Consider the following 25,035-nt stretch of genomic DNA (forward strand, 5'->3'; position numbering starts at 1 on the left):
CCTGAGGATAGTAGAGCGGAGGCGCGCAAGATATTACAGGAGGGTGAGAAGATCTCAGCTGAGATTATAGATTGTGCCATCGATGTCTTGTCTACGGGTTTTCGCCAGTTAGCCGGGGCTGCTGTACTCAGACGTAAGGGGTGGCGGAAGGCTACATCGTTTCGCCCAGAGGTGCAGTTAAAGATCTTAGACATGCCCTATGATGGTGAACTATTATTCGGTAAGCATGTTGATGATGATTTGCAGTCCATTAAAACAGACACCGAAACAGCCAGATCCCCGGGTACATTACAATTAAGAAAACAGCCCTTTCGAAGAGCGAGAGGAAGAGGGCTCTATTCTTACAGATGCGGCTCGCACCAGTACAGTCATTATTCATCCTACTAAGGCCAATTTTGTTCCACCATTGGTCAACAGCAGCCGCATACTTATTGACAACCACCATCTACATACTTCCGGCAAACTTCAAGAGGAAAATCTGCTTACAAGGCCAAAGAAGCAGCAAGAAAACACAGACCTTCATCAGTTGCCTGCACCCAAATCCTATCCCAATACTCTGATAGGGGGCAGAATTTCCAATTTCCTTCACCAGTGGTCCCAGATTACATCAGACAAATGGGTCCTCGATATTGTCAGCAAGGGACACACACTAGAATTCAATCAGCCTCCCCCTCACGCACCACCAAAAGGACCCCCACCTGCCCATCTAAAGGAACTCCTAGCGCAGATTGCCATCTTGATAGACAAGGGAGCAATAGCGATCGTACCAAGAATCAGAGGGGAGAAGGCTTCTACTCTCGTTTCATCCTTATACAGAAAAAGACAGGAGACTGGAGACCTATTTTAGACCTTCGCTCTCTGAACAAATACCTGAAAAAGCAATCATTTTGCATGATCTCCCTTCAAGATGTCCTACGCTTTCTCAACCAAGGAGATTTCATGGCGTCCTTGGATCTCCAGGACGTGTATTTCCACATCCCCATTCACCCCAGTCACAGGAAATTCTTACGGTTCAAGGTTGCAGGCACCCATTATCAGTTCAGAGTGTTACCCTTTGGCCTCATATCGGCCCCAAGAGTTTTCACCAAGGTCTTGGCACCAGTTGCAGCCTACTTCAGGCAGCGAGGGATTCAGGTGTTCGCATATTTAGATAACTGGCTAATAAAAGCGCGAACAGTGTTAAAAGCGGCTAGGGACACAAGGACACGCTTATCTCTCTTCAAGACATCAGTCAATTACCCAAAGTCTCGTCTAGACCCTCCGCAGAACATCACCTTTCTAGGAGCCGTCTTGGACACGGAGCAAGCGAGAGCTTTTGTTCGCACGACAGACGGAAAAGACTTCAAGATCTAGTGACCAGTCTCAGTAGAAGAAAGTCCACTTCTGTCCAGACTTACAAGTCTTTTCTGGGGATGCTTTCTTCGTGCATTCCGTTGATAGCAAACTGTTGCCTCCACATGAGAACACTTCAGCAACAATTGGACATTCAATGGAAGCAAATAGAAGGATCTTTCGACGATGTCGTTCACGTAACTCCACCAGCGAGGCAAGCCCTAAAGTGGTGGAAGGACACACCTCTCATCTCGGAAGGTCTGTCCTTCCTGAAAGACAAACCAGTACACATTATAACAACGGATGCGTCCTTGGCGGGATGGGGCGCACATTTACAGGACCTATCAGTGAAAGGAAGATGGCCCACACAGGAATCAGCTCTCCACACAAACATATTAGAATTAAAAGCAGTTTCCTTGGCGCTCAAGGCCTTCCTCATCAAGATCAAAGGTTCCTCGGTGTTGATAAAAACCAACAACACCGCAGTCATGCATTACCTCAACAAGCAGGGGAGTACAAGATCACGGGCGCTGTCTCTACAGGCACAGGAACTATGGCATTGGGTTCTTCGGCATCAGATATCAATCAGAGCGGAACATCTTCTGAGCGTTTCCAATACTTGGCCTGATGCCTTAAGCAGAACTCGAACCACCTGTCACAAATGGGAACTCAACCAGACAATTCTCGACCGCCTCTTTCATCGTTGGAGCAAACCCAGTCTGGATCGGTTTGCGACAAGAGAGAACAAAAAATGCCAACACTTTGCAAGCTGGCAACCGCAGAGAGGGACAAAGGGGAATGCGTTTTTGATCAAATGGTCCGGGATTTATGCCTACGCTTTTCCCCCGCTCATCCCGAGACTTCTGCAGAAGATGAAGAGGGAACCATGCCGACTTCTATTGATCGCTCCCAAATGGCTGTGCCAGTTTTGCTTCACTGAGCTTCTACTACTCCCTGAACAGCCTCACATGCAGCTCAGACCAACACCAGACTTGCTAACGACGAATAAGGGGCAGGTACGTCATACCCACCCAACTTTACTTCGATTATCGGCCTGGTTCCTGAATTCTGTCAGTTTGACGGCATAGATATATTCCTTCAGACTGTCGAGAAGTGCTTGCCTGTGCCAGAGCCCAGTCTACAAATAAGACGTACAAACTCAAGTGGAAGAGATTCTGCATATGGTGCTTAACTTCTAATGTTCATCCTCTGAAGTCTTCTCCAGAACAGATTCTTCCATACCTTTTACACTTAGCGAACTCAGGTCTCTCCCATTCGTCTATCAAGGTCCACCTAGCTGCCATATCTCGTTTCCGCCGGACGGCAGTATTACCATCTTTATGGTCATCCAGGATAATAAAACAATTTCTAAAAGGCTTGTTCTCAGGATGTTTTCTCCGATTCAGCGTCCTCCACCTTCCTGGCATCTGAATATTGTGCTGTCCCAATTGATGAAGCATCCATTTGAGCCTATTCACAAAGCAGACCTGAAATACATCTCTTGGAAAACGGCTCTCCTTCTGGCTCTCACCTCCACGAAGAGGGTTAGCGACATTCAAGCATTCACAGTCTCACCACCCTTTCTGCAATTTAAATCAGGTATGGTAATTCTGAGAACTAACCCAAACTTCATTCCCAAGGTTCCTTCGAACTTTCATTTGAATGAGTCAGTGGTTTTGAAAACGTTTTTTCCGAATCCTCGCACTCCAGCAGAGCGAGCATTACATTCCCTAGACATTAAACGATGTCTGAAATTCTACATACAAAGGACTACCAGCTTTCGTAAAGCTGATCAGCTGTTTATTAGCTATGGCCTAGTCACTAATGGCAATGCTGTTTCCAAACAAACCATAGCACGCGGGATCTCTTCTGCCATACAATTCTGTCATCAGCTAGCGGGAAGACTGCTATCAACCAATGTCAAGCCACATTCCACTAGAGCGGTGTCTACGTCAGCAGCTCTCTTCGCAGGAGTGCCTCTGAACCAGATTTGCAGAGCGGCAACGTGGACGCGCGCCCACACCTTTACTCAACACTACTGCCTGGATGCTGTTGACAGGATGGATGCCGCGGTAGGACAAGCAGTGTTGCGTAATTTATTTGCATAAGGTGAGCCAATAATCTTCTTTACCCACCATCCTCGAATGCTATTTCCACACTGATATTTATCTTATATATAGATAAAGTAGATGTATGTGTATGTTTTTAGGTATTGAATAGGATATCCAACTACCTATATAAGTTACTATATAAAGAAATGTAAAGAAAGATGTTTTCTGATAGTTGCAGAACTTAACATCTTCTTGTACTGCTGACTATTCTGATTCAAGCCTGTGAATCTATGAAAGATACCTCAATATTGGAGAAGAAAATAAGTTACTTACCTGTAATTGTGGTTCTCCAGTATTGGTATCTTTCATAGATTCACATGCGACCCACCCTCCTCCCCATGGAGGCTCACCTCTCGTCTCTCTTGAAGTCACTAGTGTGGGAAAATCTGAGAGACTGAGTCTCTGTGCTGAGGGTTCTAAAGGGGTGGTCTCGCCTGATTGGCTGAACTTTGGGCCTTTCCTAATGAAGCTAATAAGCTAGGAAAGTGGATGTATTTTGCCACTGAATACAATGAAAAAAATTAAAAAAACAGACAGAAAAAAGACAATTTCTTTTTTACTGCTTTCTATGTACTGTGGGACTCCCATTTCAACGACGGGGAATGATTCAAGCGCGTGAATCTATGAAAGATACCAATACTGGAGAACCACAGTTACAGGTAAGTAACTTATTTTCTTCTGCCTCCAACAGGGAGGTTATGTAACTTAAAGGCAAACTAAAGTGGCTTGAAGGCTGATGCTGCAAGTGTGAAGGACTGGAAAGTTTGCTGCTCCTGGTGGCTTTGGTGTTGTATTCTTGATTTCTAACTCTGAGCCCAAAAGGACTTGAGTAGCTGTTGCAGAGGCAGGTCATCAACCCTCTGGATTAGCCTCAAAATGGGAAGCACTGTTGAGGATACTGGCTTGCAGGGGTAGAAAGTCCTAGGGAATGAGCCATTTGCTCAGCTTTCTTTAAAACGTTCCAATGCTGAATCGGCTTTCTCACCAAACAGACCATCAAAAACCATGTCCATTAAAAAGGCTTTCATATCCCTAAAGGAGCCTGTGGATCTCATCTACGTGTCCCAATGATGCACCACTCTAGTGCCAACTGCTCCGCCCAAGCAGCCTGTAGTATCCAGTCTGGAGTGGATGATGTACTTTGAGGTGTCCTGCCTATTATGGATGGTTTGAGCCAAATTGGCTCAAAGATCCTCGGGAACTGCAGTCAAGATCTTGCCAAACATGTCTAATGGAGCATGGGTATATCTCTCCAGCAAGCAGGTGGCACTGACTGACTGGAGAGCAGCTTACCAAATGTTTCAAACTTTTCGACTCCATCAGGAGTAGTGAAGAGTGAATGGGATTCACCCTTCTGATGAAAGCTTGAACCACAATTTCTCTGTTGTAGGTTGCTGCATTAGGAAATCAGGTTCGCTCAGCACCAGCCTGTGGCATTTGACAACCTCCCTGTTCACTTTTGGACAGGAATAGGGCTTACACCAGGTGCTTGTAAGGGTGCCAGTCAGTGTTTCATTAAATGGAAGTAATGCTTCAAATGAAGTTTGCCCCAGGTGCAAAACTTCTGTTAGTATGTTGGTTTTAACTTCGATAATTGGCAGTTGTAAACTGAAGAACTCCGCTGCGTGTCTCAGTACCATGGCTAAGGAGGCACTCTCTCCTGATGGTGGTCCAGGGGAAGAGCACAACCCAGTGGATGGGCAAGTGTGCAAACCACTGTCCTCCGGCAAATCGATATATAATCATCATAATATTGGAGGAAATAATTCCCCTCATCAACATTGTCATTCTTAAAGGCTAGTTGGCTCTGATAAGAGTATGAAATGAGAAGTTGTTAGAACACTGGGTGGCTCTTAGGCAAAGGCATGGTTCTGTCTTGAGTCTGATTGAACTTGGGCTGGGTTTGTCCATATGGTGTTGAGACGCAACCTCCGTTGGGGTCGAGATGGATTTCTGCTCGGACTCAGAGAGGGGTATATGAACAGAGCCGTCCTCTGGCAGAGGTAGTGTTAGCATCAATGTTGCAAGGACTGTCATGGATTTTGCTACTGCAATAGAAGTCAGTACTGGCGTCTTAGTAAAGCCTGAGGTGGGTTGTGGAAGTGCAGATGGCCTAGAGGCAGAACAGCTGGTAGGAACCCGACTGGAGGCCTCCAAGAATTCTTGGCACTATAAGGCTTGCAGGTAGGATGCAGAAAATTCACAAGATGGCCTCTAAATGCCTCAATCTGTTGCAACATCGAGGAGTATTCAGAAACTCAGGGTGCTCTGGGATCAGTTGCGGCACCTGCTCCGTGACCGGGGGACTGACGGTGAGACCAGTAGGCACCCTGTTGTCTTTGCAACTTTCCAGAGAGAGTGACACAACTGAGATGAATTCTGCTTCTGTCAGCTAATTTCCTTCTAAAGGAGGCTGGACAGTGTTGTTCGAAGGCTTTTGACACCCTATATCCTCTCCTTCACCGCCAAAGCTGTGTGCTCCCATAGGAAAGACAGTGAGGGGTTGTGTATAAAGGGAATGAAATGTGTCTGAGCCGGTCAGCCCCACTGGTACCGCAGCTGATGCCGTCTGGTACTGTTGTGGTGTCGTTTCGGCATCTGAAAGAGTAATGGGTTTGCCATTGATCATGCCACTGATGTCAGTGGCTGACCAGACTCCGACGTCGCAGGTTGGAGTCCCGAAGGTCTGTGCACTGTCATCGGTACAGATCCGATAACAGATCCAGAGGGCCTAACTGAAACTGAGGGCGAACTCGCTGGCGCAGATTCATTTAGGACACCTCTAGTCTCCTTGGGACTACAAAGCGCACCAGAGAGAGGCTGTGGCCCAGAGATTTCATGGAGGGATGTATAATAATCCGTTATCTGGGCCAGAGTTGACCAGGCTCCAGAGAATTCAAGGAGGCGTGGGTTGAACTCTTTTGTAGTCTTCGCAACCAAACGCTGGGAGAGAGAATCAGAGACGCCTGACTTACGCAATGGTTTAGATAATTTTTGCCTTGGAGTCTCCTTTGATGTCAAGGGGGACCGACAACGGTGTATGACCTCTGCTAGTCTCACCACCAGAATTTTCATTTGATGGTCTCTCTATGCCTTGGGAACCACAATCCTTGGATTTGTGGTGTTCTCCAGGCACCACATACAAATAGTACATGGATCTGTGACCAACATCTGCCTGCCACAAGATCCACAGGGCTTAAATCCTGAAGACATTTCATGAAAAAATGCACACTGTGTCCTCGACGAAACGTCGAGATGGGCCTAAAACACAGTCTCCTAATGTCTCCGGATCCAGGTTGTAAGCGTGGAAAAGAAGGAACTAACATTGGCGGATCATTGAAGGGGCTATCCGCAACGCTCTCTACCGCCATGTAGACGTGCTGTGGAAAAGGGTTTCCAGATCTAGTCTGGCAGCTGGGAAGGATTCTAAAGTAAGGAATTTGTGGCTAGATGTCTGTATCAGATACTTTGATTTCAAAAGTTTTGGGAGCGAGCTTCAGATCTGCCTACAAATGCGCAGCAAGAAAGGAACTGACAACAGCACACAGGGGTAGCACTTGTATGCTGCTCCTTTCGTCACTTCTGGAGCAAAATTAACTTGACGTGGAGCTGCATGACACTACCTGTTACGTGGGAGCAATGCTGTTTAAAACCTCCAGATCTAGTCTGGCATCTGGGAATATTCTAAAGGTGAGGAAGTTGCAGTTAGAAGTATCCATCTGAACTGCTCGGGCTTGAGGAAGAGGAACAAACCCTAACAGAGTGTAATGGATTTCTGAGAGTTCTCTGCAGTAGGAGTACTGAAGAATTGTTCTCTGAGGCCCACTACACTGCAAACTTTGGCCCTCCACTGTGGCTTTCCACCACAAATGGCTGGCATCTGTGGTGAGCATTAATTGAACAAGAGGGGCTAGAGGAATAACCCTCTCTAGGTGTTCAATAATCCATCCCACTAAGTCATGGAAATTGCAAGAATTCCTCAAATTAGTCTCCTGTGATTCTAGTCCCCAATGAGGTAGGAGGTGAACCACCACAGGCTTCAGGTGTAACTGAGCTCAGAGAACTACAGCAGTTGTTGCTCACATGAGACCTTGTATTTGCAGCGTGTCCCTGGTGTATGCTTAGGAAGGTTCAATATTGTGACAGTTGAATAAAGTGATCAAAAAATGACCAAAGGAGGATCTGCGCTGTTGGCGTGGAAAGTAAGGAACTGATGTGTGTGTTGGGATGGGCCTATATGGTCACGAAGCATGCCACTTCTGAAGTGGCTGACCCAAAGCTGATCGACGCCACCTACTGGCATACAGAGGTACTGGTCAAGATTTTCCAGATCCAGTCTGACGCCTGGGAAATATTCTAAGGTGAGGAATTTGTGATTAGAAGTGTCTATCAGAAATATTTCTAGCAGCAGTCCTTCCAAGGCTTAAAACATGTTTTGGGAATAACATGTCTCTTTCCCACTGTAAAACAAATTTATTTTTTTGATTAAGGCAAGAGTCTCGAAGAAACAAGAAGTAGCTCCGGATCCGCATCTGGTAGTGCAGAAAGAAAGGAACTGACATCAGATTGCGGAAGTGTCAATACGCACTGCATGCCATTTCTGGACCAGAACACCATCAATGCTGAGCCCTATGATGCCACATACCGGCACACAGAGGTACCGCTGGAAAGTGTCCAGATTCAGTCTGATGCCTGGGGAATATTAAAAAAGGTGGGCAATATTCAGCTAGAAGTATTTATCAGAAGGAATTGGCATCAATGTTGGGGTTCTGGGGACCGGTGTGGCACTTCAGATGGAGGCAGAATGGGAGCTAGAGGAAGCCCAGTGGTGAATATGAAGGGTCGAACTGGCGCCAAGAGAAAACTTGCAACTGATACCACAGATGGAGGGCCTTTCCGCTCCTTGGGGAATGAAGACACACCAGAGGGATTTGGAAAGGATCTGAAGTTAGAGCATAGCCTTGCAGAACTTTTCAATCTGTCTCAGAAGCTCGGGTTGAGCCAAGACAAGTTGCTGGATAGGCTCTCTTGTCTATCGACTTCGAGAGTGAGATCGAGAGACATGGTGATGCCCCTGTGCCTCCTCAGAAGAATGTGAGTGGCAGGAAAGGGCAGAGTCCTGCTTGGGTTTTTTAATTTTTTTCTACGACATACACAAAAACTTGAAGCACAACAATGACTGACCTCTAGAATGCCTCCTGTGACTTCTTGACTGGGAACAGGTCCAACCCTTCGTTTTAGACCGGTGTCAAAGGTGCATGGCTACATAGAATTTCCACCTCACTGTCTTGTATGGCATTCAGGTTCACTGACGCACAGTCACTGTAGGTCATAAGAGTTTGCGGCTTGACCCTAAGCATCACAGGCAAAACTGATGAGGATCTATTACAAGCATTTGTCCTTACAAGGTTTACAAAGGAGGTGACATGTCCATTGCACTGTGTAAAACAAATTTTCTGATGGAGTTTAGGTCCTGAAACAGACAAGAGGTAGCTCCGAATCCTCATCTGGTGCTGCAGAAAGAAAGGAACTGCCGTAAACACATGGGAGTGATGCCTATATGGGCCTCACACTTCATTTACAGAAAGGAATGTCAGTGTTGAGCCATACAGCACAACCTATAGGCACGCAGAGGTACTGCTGAAATATTTCCGGATCAATTCTGACGCCTGGGGGAGTATTCAAAAAGTCAGGAATCTGCTGTTAAAACTCTATCAGAACTGTGGTTTCTGTACAGTTTCCACATTAGAAACTGAACTTTCTTTTTATTGACCATTGAAAGACAGAGTCAGCCTGCAGGATAAGATTCTGTGTAGGCACCAGAACTGAACACTGAGCGCTGCATTAATCTCTTTAGCACACATGAAAGACACAGAGACGCAGGCCTGAGTTCATTGTAATCAGTTCAATAATTGTACATACATCATTATTACAATACACGGTTATATTAAATATAGTCCTCGGGGACCGAACCGTTGCTTTACCTCACCCGCTAGCCCACCCACCCACCGGAGGAACGGAGACCCTCACATCATAACTTACAAATTCATGGGAGGGGCACTTACGAGTGCAAAAAGCATTGAGCTTTTAAGTCCAGAGAAACCAATCTGCAAAAAACAAAATCTCTCCCTCGATATCCTCTGGTGTCCCCGGGCCCCAGCCCCTGCGCGGACCAGTTATAAATATTATTATGAAGTTACTGCTTTTTTGTCACACCGAAGACAGCTGCCCCCACCCCCTGGTTATTACATATGTACATACAGACCCGCGGGGCTGGGTTCTTGTCGAAGGTCAGACATCGGAGGGCTGCGAGTAGAGGCCTGGGATTTGTGGTCAGACATCGAAGCAAATTCACGACTGTGGGGGTACTTGTAAAGGAGGAGGTCCTCCCCTCTCCTGGGGGCACTGGCAGGCAGTGATAAGGCGCAACACGTAGGAGGGGGAGGGACCCATGTAACAGAAAACACTCAAAGCAAGCTTGTGTCGCCTAGTAGCTCCGAAGCTGCCCATAGCCTGCGGATGTTTCTCCCTAGTGCCCGGCTCCCTCTTCGGATGGAGGCTAACTTATAGTTTGGTCTTCATACTGGCGCCCAGTGTCCAGGCTCACCCCGGGGTGGCAGACATTTCGCCTCACATGTGCAGGCACGGAGTGACTGATGGTAAAGTGAGCTGGTACTCAAATAAAAGAATGGAGCATCATAGGGTGACCAGACGTCCCGGATTTGCCTGGACAGTCCAGGTTTTCAGAGGACTGTCCTGGTGTCCCGACGCTTTTGTTCATTTTCAATAAATGTCCCGGTTTTTGGGGCAAAGCTCTAGCTGCAGATTCGTTACCTTTGAATTCCCTGGCATCAGCTTCGAATCCGGAATGTTTTACTGAGCACTTCCCTGCGTGCGCCGTCGGGTGGTGTAATTCGGATCAGCGTGCTAGGGAATTCAATGGTATGGAATCTGCAGCTAGAAGTCTCTATCAGATCTCAAAAGAACAGAAAGAAGCAAACCTTGTCAGCGCCCCCTAGACAGGGATACAGTGTCCCGTCGGCAGTCTGTCGGAAGCCTGTGCCGCCGCAGTGTGTCTGACATGTCTCACAGACCTCTGACGGGCCCCTGGGGGACAGCATTGTTCTCCGGGGACTCTGAGGTCTGAATAATCGTCCTTATGTTGTGCCCACATGCTATAGGCGTGTGCTCAGGTAAAGTACCAGTAGCACGACATGAAGAGAGGGCGAACAGCAAGGATCGCTGCACCAACTGTCCAGTCTTGGAGGGTCTTCAGAACCTGGTCCTTAAGCCACGCTTCTAGTCGAGTACGGGAATGAACCTCGTGTTACATTCATCTCACTCCTGGCTGTACAGCCAACAGTCCTGCCGAATAGCAAGGGGTTTCTACAGGCTTCAGGTGCCAATCAAGGGGAGGAAACTACATTGGCTTAGGTAGAGTCAGCGGTGGGGAAAGCAAGCAAGGCACGTGCAACTGGGGTTTGTTGATGACGTCACGGAAAGGACCTCTATGTGATGTCACGCAGGTGATGCAAATAACGTATGGATGCTCTCATCAAGGGAATGCAAACCATTCACTGCTGACCCCGGAGGAATGGAAGCCATTTATCACGGATGACAGAAGTAATGGATGAGGTTATCAATGACGTCAGAAAGAATGGAAACTACTCGCTGATGACGTCTTATTACTCGCTGATGACGTCCATCAATGATGTCACACAGGGAGTGGAAACTATTGATGTCACTCAGGGAAGGGACACCATTTACTGGATATGTCAATACAGGCAGTGCAAACCAGTGGTGTGATTTAGGGAAAGCAAAGCACGTATGGACTACATCTCTTGGGGAATGACACCTGTGCATCATTGTTGTCATAAAGGGCACGGAAACCATGGACTATAGGGAACCAAAACTATGTTAGTTATCTCCTGGAGGGAATGTTAATGCTTTGAAAGTAATAGGTTTTGTGAAAAGAAAGTCACCCATTCATTCAACAGCTTTTCGGTGATGCCATAGAGGGAGAGGACTATTTCATGGAGACGTCAGAAGGAATGTTATGTATGGCTCTCACAGAGGCACAAGCGAGAATGTGAGAATGGTTAGTCACTGGCATGAGATAGCAAGTGTCTGTTCTGACAGGCCTCTTTAGGAACCTGGCAGCACAGCAACAGCTCTGTGCTTTGAGGGTAAGGAGCAGATACAGCTGAGGAAGGGCATGAGATGGCACAGAAGGTGGTGGGTGTAGCTGGCGGCGAGTTATTCTTTCGCTTTACAATTGGGACAAGCAGGAGAGACTGCCACGCATGGCTATCCAAGTACTCCGATGACCATTGAAAGCAGGAAGAGATGATGCGGGGGAAAAGGGGAGGGGGGGGCACGTGTAGCAAAATTATGCAAGTGAGTAACAAAGTTGTTTTTCACCTCAAGGCTCTGGGTGACAGCACAGGACCCCTCAATGAGAAACATCCCTGTAATTCGCTGTTATCGATTTGTAATTCTATGTTTTGTGTTGTCATGTCGGGAACAGAGACAGTTTCTAGGTGAAGTCAGAGTAATGGAACCACTTCTCAGTGATGCTGTACATAGAAGGAACATTTATTGGTGATATTGTGCAAGGAATATAAGCCATTCAGTTGTCGGACAATGATAACCTTTTCAGGGCTGCCCAATAATTTGCTTGTGATGTCATACATGAACTAGCATGATTTCTAAAAGATATCGTTCAGGAAATTTCCCTGTACCATTTCACGGAGTAATCATTTTCTTTGCTTGCAGAACGTATTCAAAGAACTGTTCCAATTGTCTGTACGACATAATTGAAAAACTGTTTCATTCTCCATAAAACATAGCCAAGATTTGCTTCTACTCTTTATATTATACTCTTTACATGTCTAAACCTAAAAACAGTTTACACGCTCCGGACAACATAACAGAACTGTTTCCATTCTATGTATGTCATAACTGATTAACTGTTTCCATTCTATGTACGTCATAACTGAAGAACTGTTCCCATTCGATGTAAGTAATAACTGAAGAACTGTTTCCATTCTATGTACATCATAACTGAAGAACTGTTTCTTTTTCTTATGACTTAATCAGAGATGTCTCCATTCTCCGTGTGGCAAAACAGAAAAACTACTTCTGCCTCTGTGCAGCTTAAGCGAAGACGGCTTCCATTGTGTGTACAGCTTACAGTAAAAACGGTTTCCAATCTTTATGTCGTAACCAGTGCTGCTTCCCTTAGGAGTACTAAATAATTAAATTAAAGTCTCTGTTTCCTGTACAACGTAAAATAATTGATTACATTATTTTTACAATGCAGAGAACTGTTTCCATTGTCTTTGCTGCACATCAGGAGAGCTGTTTCCATTATCTTTGAGGCACCCTGGAATAACTGTTTCCATTGTCTTTGTGGCAGAGCAGAAGAACGATTCCCATTGTCTTTGAGGCACCCCAGAAGCACTGTTTCCATTCGCTACATGACATAACAGAACCTTTTCCAGTTTTTGTATGACAGTAGAAGACCCTCCACCTTCTCTGAACGAACTGAAGCGTTTCCATTTTTACAACATTCTGAAGAACACAAAAATCTGTCTCCATTCCCTGATCATCTAAACAAATAAGTGTCTCCAAGTATCTAGAACAAGAATTATTTACATTCACCACACAACATTACCAAAACACAGTTCTGTTGCCTGTAAAACAACACATCGCGTGCGATGCCATGCAGGGCCTAGAGACTGATTCTTTGGAACATCACTCAGCTAACGCAAACAACTTGTTGGTGATATGAGATAGGAAATGAAAGGTAGAAAACGGTTTTGTGGCAAAACCTCAGAGAACAGAGGCCATTGTGTGAAAATAAATGGTTGATGTGATGTGGACGGTAGAGTTGATTTTATGCAAGACCCAAAATTGCAAAAAAGAAAACCAGCTGATGACTCAGCTTTCCACCCCGCAGAGAGGAGACTTCCACAGGGTACAGTTGAACCGAAGCAGAGGCAGCTCATTAGATGGGAAATGGGTCCCAGAGGTGAAGCAAACATCTGCCACTGTTGGAGCTGAAGATGCAATGTCTGCGATCCTCCCAAGGCCTTGTGCATCGGCCACAATTCAAAAATGTAAAAAGGATCTCACCTCCTAATCTACTGCAACAGTCTATCTGGTGGCCTGACACCCTGCCCCAGTGCAGTGGGAGCGACCTGGGATCACAAGAAGTGGACATGAAGTGATTCTGCTTGACTAACAAGTCGGTGCCATGCATTTGCTCGCCTCCTGCCTAAACCCATGTGCTCCTAAGAAAGGCACATGAAGCAGCTTTACTTGAGTAACGAATCAGTGTTCTGCATTTGCCCACTTCTTGGCAAAGACCAGGAACTCTCAAGATCTGGATGTCCTGGCCAACACTAGCTGTCAAGAACATGAGGTGACTGTGCTTGGAAAAACAAGGTGGTGTCATGCATTTGTCCATCACTTGGGAAAGATGTGGAGGGTTGCAAGAGCTGTGGATTGGAAGTCAGATTGGCCAGTGAGCTCAGTAGCCGGGATCACACATGCCCACAAACAGACGCCACACACTCAACATCAAACAATGGCTGAATCTGGAAATCGACCTAGAAGAAAGAACCTGGAAATCCCACACGTACAATCACAGCAGATACACACCAATAAAATAACAGGCTAGATACTCCAAAATATATTCTTGGCAGCACATACAAACTAGCAGCAGAGGCACCCATGCCAAATGACTCAACTCATTGTGATCTGAACTCGATTCCGGCAGCTCCAGATCAGAACGCAGCATGCACTGCAACTGGCATGTTCTCACACAAGCCCTGGAGATGCTCTCATTGACGCACATGCTTGTCACAAGCTCAGGAATATGGGTGCTGTCTGGTCAGCCTCAGGCCGTGTTTGATGACTCTTATCTGGTCCGTTAGATGCAGGAATTCAAGGAAAATACAAGGTACAGAGTCTTGCTAAATATGATGCATGCGGTTAACTATGTGTGATGCATGTAACAAGGGTAGGATCAATGAACGCAATGGTGGAGGTATGATGCATGTAAGGAGGAAAGGTCAGTGCATCTGCTCTGGTCTGATGCTTGTATTGAGGACAGGATCAACCGTGGCAATTGGTTCAGGTATGATGCATGTAATGCATACAATCAAGTCATATACAATGCATGTAATGAAGGTACAGCAGGAAAGATGCTTGCAGTCAGGTAAGGTCTGATACATAGGGTCAGACCTCATGCCTGTAGTCAGGCCAGGTACAAATCACGTAATAAGACCAGGTATGATGCATGTAACTGGGAGAAGCATGATGCAATCAACCAGGCAAAGTTTGAGGCACATAATCAGGCCAGGTAGGCTGCACGTAATTAGACCAAGGCAAGTAACATGCATGCAGTTAGATCAGCTACAGCGTGCATTTTGCGATTTAATATGATACATGCAACCAGGCCAGCGTGTAATCAGGCAAGCAATACAATGATTTGTGTATTTAGGACAAAGACGGTGCATTTTCAGGCTTGAAATGTACCCCGGCCGGAGTGGGTAAAACACATGCAACCAGACTAGGCACAAGGCAAGTAATGAGGACATGGACGATGCATGCACTCAGGTGATGAAAGAAGGGACTGCTTTGTATATAACGATCTGAACTCTGCAGCGCCACCGAGCTAATTTCTGCAACATATCATTCCATTATTTAATGGGTGTGTGGGCTTTTGACAATTCTCCACTTTCATCGTGACATCACAAACAGATTAAGCCTTAATCACCAGACCACAGCCACACAAACCCCTCCCCATGAAGCAGAGACCGAGCGGTAATCACAGGAGAAATCTCCAAGTAACTAGGCACTCGTACGCTGCACCAAGCATCACCTACGCAACACGTGTAGGCAACTGGCCACAGGCATCGCCAGAAATATACACCCATTCACTGACCCGCCAATCACACAGTTCGCTACAAGCGCACACACACTGTCTGACACTTGCAGCAATCCCCAGGCTCAAAATACATCCTTTATAACCCTAGTCTAAAACATACTAGAAGACGCATACAAGTGACACTACGGAAAAAACAGATGATCCACTGAAATAAATCCAGTCTCTCGCACACACAAGATAAGCACACACATAAATGCAGTCACGCAGAAACACAAACAGAACCCCCAAAACAATCAGGCAAACCAACCCAGCCTCAGAGACAGCAAAAAACAAAACAACTATACAGCGACCAGGGTGTCCGGAACCGCAGTAAAACATCCGTCACAGACAGGTCCCACTTGACAATGTGAAACAAAGAAAATCTGAAGCACAGAGCACAGACACCCAAAGACATCACATGCAACCTAAACAAATAGAAGCAGCGTGACTGCTACCGGCACAGAACCCGCAGAAGCACACTGATGCAAGAGCAGGCGCTCCCCATCCTAAGTGATAATACACAGCATTTGTAGGTAAGACGCCGGGGCAGTGACACACAAGCGCCCAGCTAAAAACCCAGACATTCAATAAAAGGCAGGAGGGCATACAACCGGCCACAGGTAGAACCTGAAACGTGAACCCACTGAGCGGGTGTTCCACGCGCACCCAAACCCCCACACACACACTAACCCGCCATGGCGAACCCAGACACACCACACTCCTGCTTCATCTCCACCTGCAGCCGGGCGGACAGAGCGAGCTGCCATGAATCCAACCTGCAGCTCAGAGGCAGTGAAGTTAACCAGAAGTGTCTCACATCCTGAAGAGAAGCTTTTTATGCAGAAGAGAAGCATAGAGGCCCAGGCCACGTTGTGGCCGAACACCTCCCCTGTGTGGTTCCACAGCACTGCTAGGCCCATGCGGTGGATTCCCTAGAGAAATAACTTAGGGAGTTATTACAACTTTGGAGGAGGTGTTAATCCGTCCCAAAAGTGACGGTAAAATGACGGATATACCACCAGCCGTATTACAGGTCCATTATATCCTATGGAACTCGTAATACGGCTGGTGGTATATCCGTCACTTTACCGTCACTTTTGGGACGGATTAACACCTCCTCCAAAGTTGTAATAACCCCCTTAGTTCTCAGCGTGCCTAGGGACGCATTGCCAGCGGGGAGTCTCGTACAGAAACCTTTTCCTATGTGAATTTGTTGTGGGCGTTCAGGTGACTGCCCTGGGCATTAAAGGGAGATCTACAGAAGCACGGGTAAGATTAAGAACATTAAACGAGCCCGTCCCCACAGTCCGTGCATGGAACAGCCCAGGTACCACCGGAGACATACTGCAGCTGCCCTAGGAGAAGCACGCCCTCACGGCTCACAAGCCTTTGGTCCAAAGTCTTCAGTAACGGGTCCCATCTTATAAAAACAGTAGCCAGCTCGTGCCCTCCTCCAGCTCAAGCTGCCATGACTGAGGGCACAGGTGGCAGGAGCAGAAGTACACGGCGTGCCCACAAACCCCCCAGCGACTTCTACGTTCACCCACAAGGCCCCAGTAGGTGGACAGGAGCCTCCACCATGCAGAAAGAGATGCCCCATGGGGTGGCCAGGCGGGGGCGTGGAGCAGGATGAGAGAGGGGGCTATGTCCTCTCACTGGCCACAAACACTAGGCAGAAGAGAAGAAGCAGCGTCCGGAGTGGGCAGGGCCGCTGGTGCCACCGATGGAACCTGGATGGAAAGGGAGCCACTGACACCATGCCCTGCCATGAACACCAAGAGTTCAACTCGGCCTCCAGGTCAAGGATGGAGAACCTCAGCTGCTGGTGGCGGGGCCCGGGCCGCTCTCAGGACTGGGCACACACTCCTTGCTGAGCCGCACGATCTCCTGGGAAAGCACCTCGAGGTCCTGCAACGAAAGAGGAGACAAACATCAGCATACCAACCGGAAGGGACCACACAGGCATAAACTGTGACCAGCAAAATGATGTAAACACCTCGCAATGCGCAGTCTGCCACAATTCCATATTATCAGGAGCAAAACATGAGCTACTCACGTCTTCCCAGAACAGACACTGCACACCGAACAGATCTGTTTCTTCCCGCGGCAACAAACAAGCTACTTACCTTCAGTAATGCCTTGTCCAGTAGAGACAATTTCTAGCCACAGATTTCTTACCTTTGAATTTTCCCAGGTGTCAGACTGGATCAGGAATATTATTAGTGAGCAGTACCCTGTGTGCCAGTAGGAGGTATCAATCGGTTCCACGCGGCATCGCCAGCATAGTCTACGGATGTGTCATGCCACAACCGTGCTGAAAGAAGCACATTACCTAGATGCAACACAGAATGGGGTTGTAGGTTTCAGGCCACCTTGGCACGCTGATGTCATTTACTGTTCACGACTTTCGACGCCTGGACATCGGAGCCAAGAAGTGCACTGACACTGGTGTGTCCAAACAAGAGCCCTGAAAGGGGTCATCCCTAACCCTAGAAATGCGTCCACAGAGCTGGAAGGACGGGTTGGTCGGTAAAGTATCCACTGCTAGATTTTGGCCATCATTATGACCCTGGCGGTCCACGGTGGCGGTCTCACCGTTGGTCTCTGCCAACCCGCCACATCCCCGCCAGGGCGGTTGGACCCACGGGGCCTGAGGTTAGTATCTCCGATCCGGCGGTCCAATGAAGACCACCACTGGTATTAGGAGTCAGCTTTCCACCAGGGTTTCCGCGGCAGTAGCTCCGCAACAAAAACCCTGGCAGAAAGGCTACTGGTGACAGGAAATGTCATTCCTGTCAGAGGCAGATGACTCCCCCACCCCTGCAAGCCCAATACCCCTCCCAACCCCCCTCCATACCAAAACCCCCAAACCCCCTACCAGAACAGCACCCCCCTACCAGTACAGCACCCTCCCCCCCCCCACCAGTACAGCATTCTCCTTCCCCCACCCCGCATACAGACACCCACAGGCACCCCGCTCATTCACCAACACTTACATACACACATACACTCACAAGCATCCATACATGCATTCACTCACAAGCATCCATATAAGCACTCACTCACAAGCATCCTTACACGCACTCACTTCAACAATCATACACACATACACACACCCATACACACTTACATTCACACATGCAGACAACACCCTCACACGCACCCACCACACCTCCCTCCCCTGTCGGACGATCGACTTACCTTGTCCGGCGAGGAGGTCATCAAGCAGAGAACAGCTTCCACCGCCGGCAGCGCCCCGCCATTAGGACACACCCAGGCCTTATTACAGGTCATAATACGGCTGGTGGAGTCCTTCTGGCGGGTCGGGGCCACTGGTGGAACCGCCCATGCGCCTCCGACCGCCAGCACGATCACTGGAGGATTTCCGCCCAAAATGTGACGGAAATCCTGCAGTACTTGTAATATGGTGGTCGGAAGACCGCCAGCACTGGTGGTCTTCTGGCGCCCGCGCTTTGGGGGTCTTGTATAAAGACCGCCAAAGTCGTAATGAGGGCCATTGTCTCTACAAGATAAGGTATTACTGAAGGTAAGTAACTGGTTTATTGGATAGAGACTTCTAGACACAGATTCCTTACCTCTGAATAGATATCCAAGTAGTACAGTCCCCAATTGAGGGACTGCTGACAAATTTAAACTAGGAAGTACTGCAGGACCGACGGGCAAAATGCCATTCCCTGCAGACCTGACTGTGCAGGCAGTAGTGTTTGGTGAACATATGCAGGGAAGCCCATGTTGCTATCTGGCAGATGTCCGGGACTGGAACTCCACGTGATAACGCAGTGGTCGCAGCTTTGGCTCTGGTGGAATGAGCTCCCAAGCCCTCAGGGGTTTGCTCCTTGGCCAATGTGTAGCTGATTTTGATGCAGAGGATGACCCATCAAGAGATGGTTCATTTTTGCACTGCCTGACCTTTCGTCGCCCCAACAAACCACACGAAAAGTTGGTCGTCCACCCGGATCTCTTGTGTGCGGTATAGAATGACAATGCTCTTTTTGGGTTCAGACTGTGGAGTCACTCCTCTTCTCTTAGGGTTGTGGAGGAGTGTAAAAAGTGAGCAGGGGGACATATTTGCCCACATGAAATGGTGTTACTACTTTTGGGAGGAAAGAGGCCCTAGTGCGAAACACCAGTTTGTCTCGAAAAATGGCGGCTTGGATGATAAAAACTGCAGCTCACTCACACTTCGGGCAGATGTAATTGCCACAAGAAATGCTATTTTGATCATGAGCAGCCAGAGGGGACAATATTGAAGAAGCTCGAAAGGAGCAGACATCAAAAATGAGAGGACCAAATTAAGGTTCTAATGAGGCATAATGAAAGGAGGAGGAAACATGTACAAGACCCTTCAGAAATCTACTTACAATAAGGGATTTAAATAAAAAGAGTTGGTCAGGCAGCCACAGGAAGGCAGACAGGGCAGAAATATAACCCTTCAGAGTACCCAAAGCAGAGCCCTGCTGGGCAGGGGTAAGAATAAAAAGGAGATCTGAAAGGGAAGTAGAAAGCGAGCCAATAGACATTTCTGTACAATATAATACAAATTCCTTCCATTGGCAGGTGTATACGTTTTGATGGAGAGACATCTGGCTGCCAGAATAACATTGCAGACTTCGGAAGGAAGGTTTAAAGCTGTCAGCTGTCGCCCCTCAATCGCCACGCAAGAAGGCAGAGTGTTGACAGGTTTGTCCCCTAATGCTGCAACAGACGATCCTCTCGAAGGGGCAGCCTGATCGGAGAATCACTGCTAATGTTCAGAAGCTTGGGATAACTGACTCTCCATGCCCCGTCCGGAGCCACTAGTATGACTTGGGCCCCTTTGTTCCTGATCTTCTTGAGAACTCTGGGCAGGAGTGGTATGGGTGGAAAGGCGTACAGGCCTGAGCCACTGAAGATGAAAGCATCTCCAAGCAAAAGCTGCCTTGGAAACTCCAGCGCACAAAACTGCTGACATTGCGCATTGTATGTGGAGGCAAACAGATCTAACCAAGGCTCTCCCACTGCTGAAAGAGACCTTGGGCCACTTCTGGATGGAGACAGCACTCGTGATCTGCTGGGCTTCTGCGGCTGAGTCCTTCTGCTCTGGTATTCAGGGATCCTGCCAGATGTTGAACCACAAGGGATATCCCGTGCTGTTCCAGCCATGTCCAGAGACACAGGGCCTCTTAACTAAGGGTCCACGACCTCACGCAGCCCTGTTTGTTGTAGTACCACATGGCGGTTGTGTCGTTCGTGAACAATGGCAATAGCTTTCCCTTGATGGAGGGTAGAAAGGCTTTCAATGCCAGTGGGATCGCCTGGAGCATTAACAAGTTGATATGGAGTCCGGATTCGGCCGAGACCTGTGATCTCCACCTCTCCCAGATGGCCACCCTATCCCAGAGTGATTTATCTGTCACTACTGTGAGATCTGGTTGGGGAAGGGAGGGGGTCTGCTTCTGACCCAATTGCAGTTCGTCAACCACCACTGCAGATCCCTTGTAGTTCCCTCTGAGATCTGGGCCACGTCAGAGAGATTCCCCTGATGCTACTGAAGAGACTGTTGCCATCAAAAGGCATGTCCATGAGGGAAGCCTGGACATCCCGAGCCAGGCGTGGTGTCTGCCTAAAGAGTTGGTCATGTTTAAACCACAGCAAATAGTGAACTTTGCCAAGTTTCTCCCGTCCTTAACTGTTTGCGAGATAATGGCCCGGGCCTGCTCCGGAACCTGTGGGAGCACCTGCGCAACAGTGTCCCAGAGTGCGTAGGAACAGTGGCCCAATAAACATGCGGTGTTCAATGACCACGACGCAAGGTGGAAGAAAACATGTTCTTTCCAAAGCTATCCAGCCTCTTGGATTCCCTGTCTGGGGGTGCGGCAGGGAACACGCTATGGGAGGTAGAAGCAAACTCTCTGGGGTGGGGTGTTCAGTAGGGAAGTTTGAGCCTTCGGGTGCTGGGCGATGGCAGCGAACAATCGTCCTATTCACAGGAGCCCCTGTGCTGGGCTTAGACCAGGTTCCCAGAAGGAACCGTCAGTGCTTCATTGAAAGGGAGCAGGGGTTCTCCTGGCTTTAGCACTTCTGTCAAGAGGTTAGTCTTGACTGCCACCGAGGGTATCTCGAGGTCCAGGTCTTCAGCCACCCTTTTCACCACCATAGCATATGCAGCTCCCTCCCCCACAGCCACGGTAGGGGAAGAAAGCATGCCGACATCTGGAGATGTGTCCAGGCCACTGGCATCATCCAGCTCCTCACATCAGTCCAAATCCTGAACTTCTGACTGGTACTTTAAAGGGTCCAGTGACCCCTCTCATTCTTCCCTGAGGCCTTCAGAATAAAGCTGAGACACCAACTTTGGACACATGGCTCCTTCCTGCACTGGAATTTGTCTCAGTCGACTCTGTTCTGGCTCATTTCAGATTCAGGGATTCAAATGGGGCTGGTACCAGAGGCGTTGGGAACATCGGCTTCAGCGAAGGTCAAATTGGCATGACCGGCGCCGGTCCGAATCCATGATCGGATCCATGGAGGCCCATCTGAGGTTTGGAGCCGTTGGTGCGGAACCAGATGGCCCTCCCCTCACCCAGTGGGGCCCGAAGGTGCTCCAGAGGGGTTGGCTAGCAAAAGGGAGAAGTGCATGGCCTCGTATAACTCCTTGAGTTGAACACAGGTTACTCTGGCTCCAAGAAAAGCGGGGAGGTTCGGAGTCAACCCTGGAGTAGGCTCGGAAGAGCTGTGCCTCGAATGCTGATGTTCCTTCGTCGCGCCAGCTGACGCACGAGGAGAAGTTGAAGCACACTTTGATTTCTTCTGTTTTTTTTGTGCCTCTTACCAGAGTGTCCCAAAGATTTTGAGTGGGATGAAGACGACCTGGGGCTCCTGGAGTGGTCCTGGTACCTTCCTCTCGACCGGGACTGAGACCTCAGAAGAATTGCGTGACGCAGACTCACCTGCTGGCTGCTAGCAGATTTAGGGATTGCTCCCTCAAAGCCTTCGGTGCCATGGCCCGGCAGTCAGAGCACAACTTAGAATTGTGGTCACTCTCCAGACACCACAGACACATGAGGTGCTGATCCGTAACAGACATTAAACAGTGACACGTGCCACACATTTTAAAACTTGTCTTCATCGAAGACCTCAAACAAAACTTCGAAAAAAAAAAAAGAAAAAAAAAGACAGAGGGGTAAGCTCTTCTACGGATCAAAACTGAGTGGTTCGGAAAGAAAAGAACTGATGTCAGCGCGCCAAGATGCCGCATGGAGCCGATCGACGCCACCTATTGCCGTGCACGGGTACTGCTCACGAAAAATCCTCCATATCCAATCTGACACCTGGGGAAATTCAAAGGTAAGGTAAGTTTAAGCAATACAGGATGCGTCATGCCACAACCATGCTGAAAGAAGCACATTACCTAGATGCAACACAGACTGGGGCTGTAGGTTTCAGGCCAGTGCTGAAGGCAGCACATTTGTAGTGTGTGGCACATGGTTTTAGAGAGTTGACAATCTGATACAGACAGGGGGCGAATGTCCCACCATGAGTACAACACAGTCTGATAAACAGAAACATCAGGCCACATCACAGGTTGAAAGTTGCACAGTGCCCGGAGCTTTGCAACATTTTGCGTTACATACCAAAAGGAATTAATAATACTATTAATAACAATAGTAAATCTCAACTTACCAATATATACTTACTTTTGCGACACAGTGGTGCTCAATATACTGCACACATTATTGTGGCAGTTCATTATAGATGTAGAATAGTGTCTGTTTTGGCATGGTTAACCCCACTTTAGCCTGATATTGATACTGACTTGACTTAGTGTGTGCTGGGATCCTGCTATCCGGGCCCCAGCACCAGTATTCTTTCCCTAAGCTAGTCCATTGTTTCCATAATTGGCAGACAGCCAAGACCCTAGTAAAAAGTACCAGCTGTACCAAGGGCTCTGTGGGCAGGGATGGTCCCTAAGGGCTGTGGCATGTATTATGCCAACCTAAGGGACCCCTCACCAAGCACACGCACACTGTCATTGCACCTTGTGTGTGCTGGTGGGGAGCAAAAGGTAAATTTGACATGGCATCCCTCTCTGGGTGCCATGCCTACCAACCACTGCCTGTGGCATAGGTAAGTCACCCCTCTAGCAGGACTTACAGCCTTAAGCCTTTGGTTTTCCTGGACCTACCACCCGGATGCAGCCTGCAGCATCTATGTGATCCCCAATGTTCCGCCATTGAAAAGCATTGGGTGCCCGACGCTGTGTTTGCACCCTGCACCCGGCCGCCTCTGTGCCAGTGAAGATGTGTGTTTGGTGCTGACCTGCGGCTCCCCAACGCTCATCTAAATCCCCCAGGTCTCTGCCCTGAAGTCGTGGGTACTTACCTGCAACCTGCTTCTTTCCAAGTGCCCCCAGTCCTCATAGGATTCCATTGAAAACCTGACACCAACTTTGACCTCTGCACCCGGCCAGCCCTGTGTTGCTGGTGGTGCACTTTTGCAGTCAACTTGAACTTTGACCTGTAAACATCCTAACCTCCGAAGATTGGGATCGTAAGTCGAGTACTTACCTGTTTACTGTGCTAACACTTTTTCTCCTCTAGGGCTGCATTGGTTCCTATGAGAAATTGCAGTGTCTTTTTTGAAATTGAAAAGTGTTACTTACTTGTAAACGGTTTTATCTGCAAAAACCTAAGCAAAGTACATTTGATATATAAGCTTGATACAAACTTACAACTGTACTTACCTGCAACAAAGATCCTTTGAGTTCTAGAAATAAAGTTAACAAAATATATTTTTGCTATATAAAAACATTGGCCTGGAGTTTGTCATTGAGTGTGTGCCTCATTTCTTGAATGTATGTGTAAAACAAATGCTTTCACTACCCTCTGATAATCCTAACTGCTTGACCACAGTACCACAAAAGAGAGCATTAGTATGATCTACTTTAGCCTCTGTTGAGCCTACAATGGACTCTGTGCACACTATACCTCCTTTTGATATAGTATATACAGAGGTAGCTTCCTACAATAGAGACTCAGAATTGTTGTGGAACATCTAATGAATCGGTTTGTTGTCATGAACATTCAACATAGAACATAGAAAAAGTGTTACTTATTGTCCATTCTGCTTAGAATCATGGACACATTAAAGGTGATGAATGCCAGTCATTCACATCAGATGTATACAGTGATTAGGGCTATAGCTACTCATTTAACCCATAGCAAGGCAAGTAATGTGGTAACTGACACTCATTCTTTGTTAATTTTTAGTCACTCACCATACAAGTTCTCAGTCAATGCTGTAATTGCTTTTTCCAGGGGATACCTTATTTAACAGTAGATTCCTTGCTTTGGAATATTTCTCAGGCAATAGACTGGATCCGAAAATTAAAATAGCAGTGCTCTCACGGACCCCTAGGTGACATTATGTGGTTCCATGCTGGCCTAGTTTCACCCCAAAGTGATGGGGCAGAGCAGCAATATGTACGCTCCCCCACTGCATGCAGATGTCAGTTTCTTACTTCACTCTTTCTGCACTCTTGGACATAGAGCACAAACCAATCAGAGGTGCCAGTGTGCAGATCTCTAAATTGGAACTTTTTTAAATGAAAGAAACTATGCCACAGAAGATGGTAATGGGGCGCAGTGACAAATCTTA

The 25,035-nt window shown here is 47.7% G+C and overlaps 1 protein-coding gene across 2 annotated transcripts in view; it reads right to left on the bottom strand.

Moving 5' to 3' along the window:
- Positions 1 to 14,865: 14,865 nt before the first annotated feature.
- GRIPAP1 (GRIP1 associated protein 1) overlaps positions 14,866 to 25,035 on the bottom strand; it is a 485,545-nt gene continuing 475,375 nt past the window's right edge. For both annotated transcript variants that reach the window (XM_069209507.1, XM_069209509.1), the window contains one exon: positions 14,866 to 17,286. In XM_069209507.1, the coding sequence (XP_069065608.1) occupies positions 17,194 to 17,286 (93 nt within the window). In that variant the 3' untranslated portion in view covers positions 14,866 to 17,193. The remainder of the gene's footprint in view (positions 17,287 to 25,035) is intronic.

Source organism: Pleurodeles waltl, chromosome 10, assembly GCF_031143425.1.
Source record: "Pleurodeles waltl isolate 20211129_DDA chromosome 10, aPleWal1.hap1.20221129, whole genome shotgun sequence".
NCBI lineage: Eukaryota > Metazoa > Chordata > Amphibia > Caudata > Salamandridae > Pleurodeles > Pleurodeles waltl.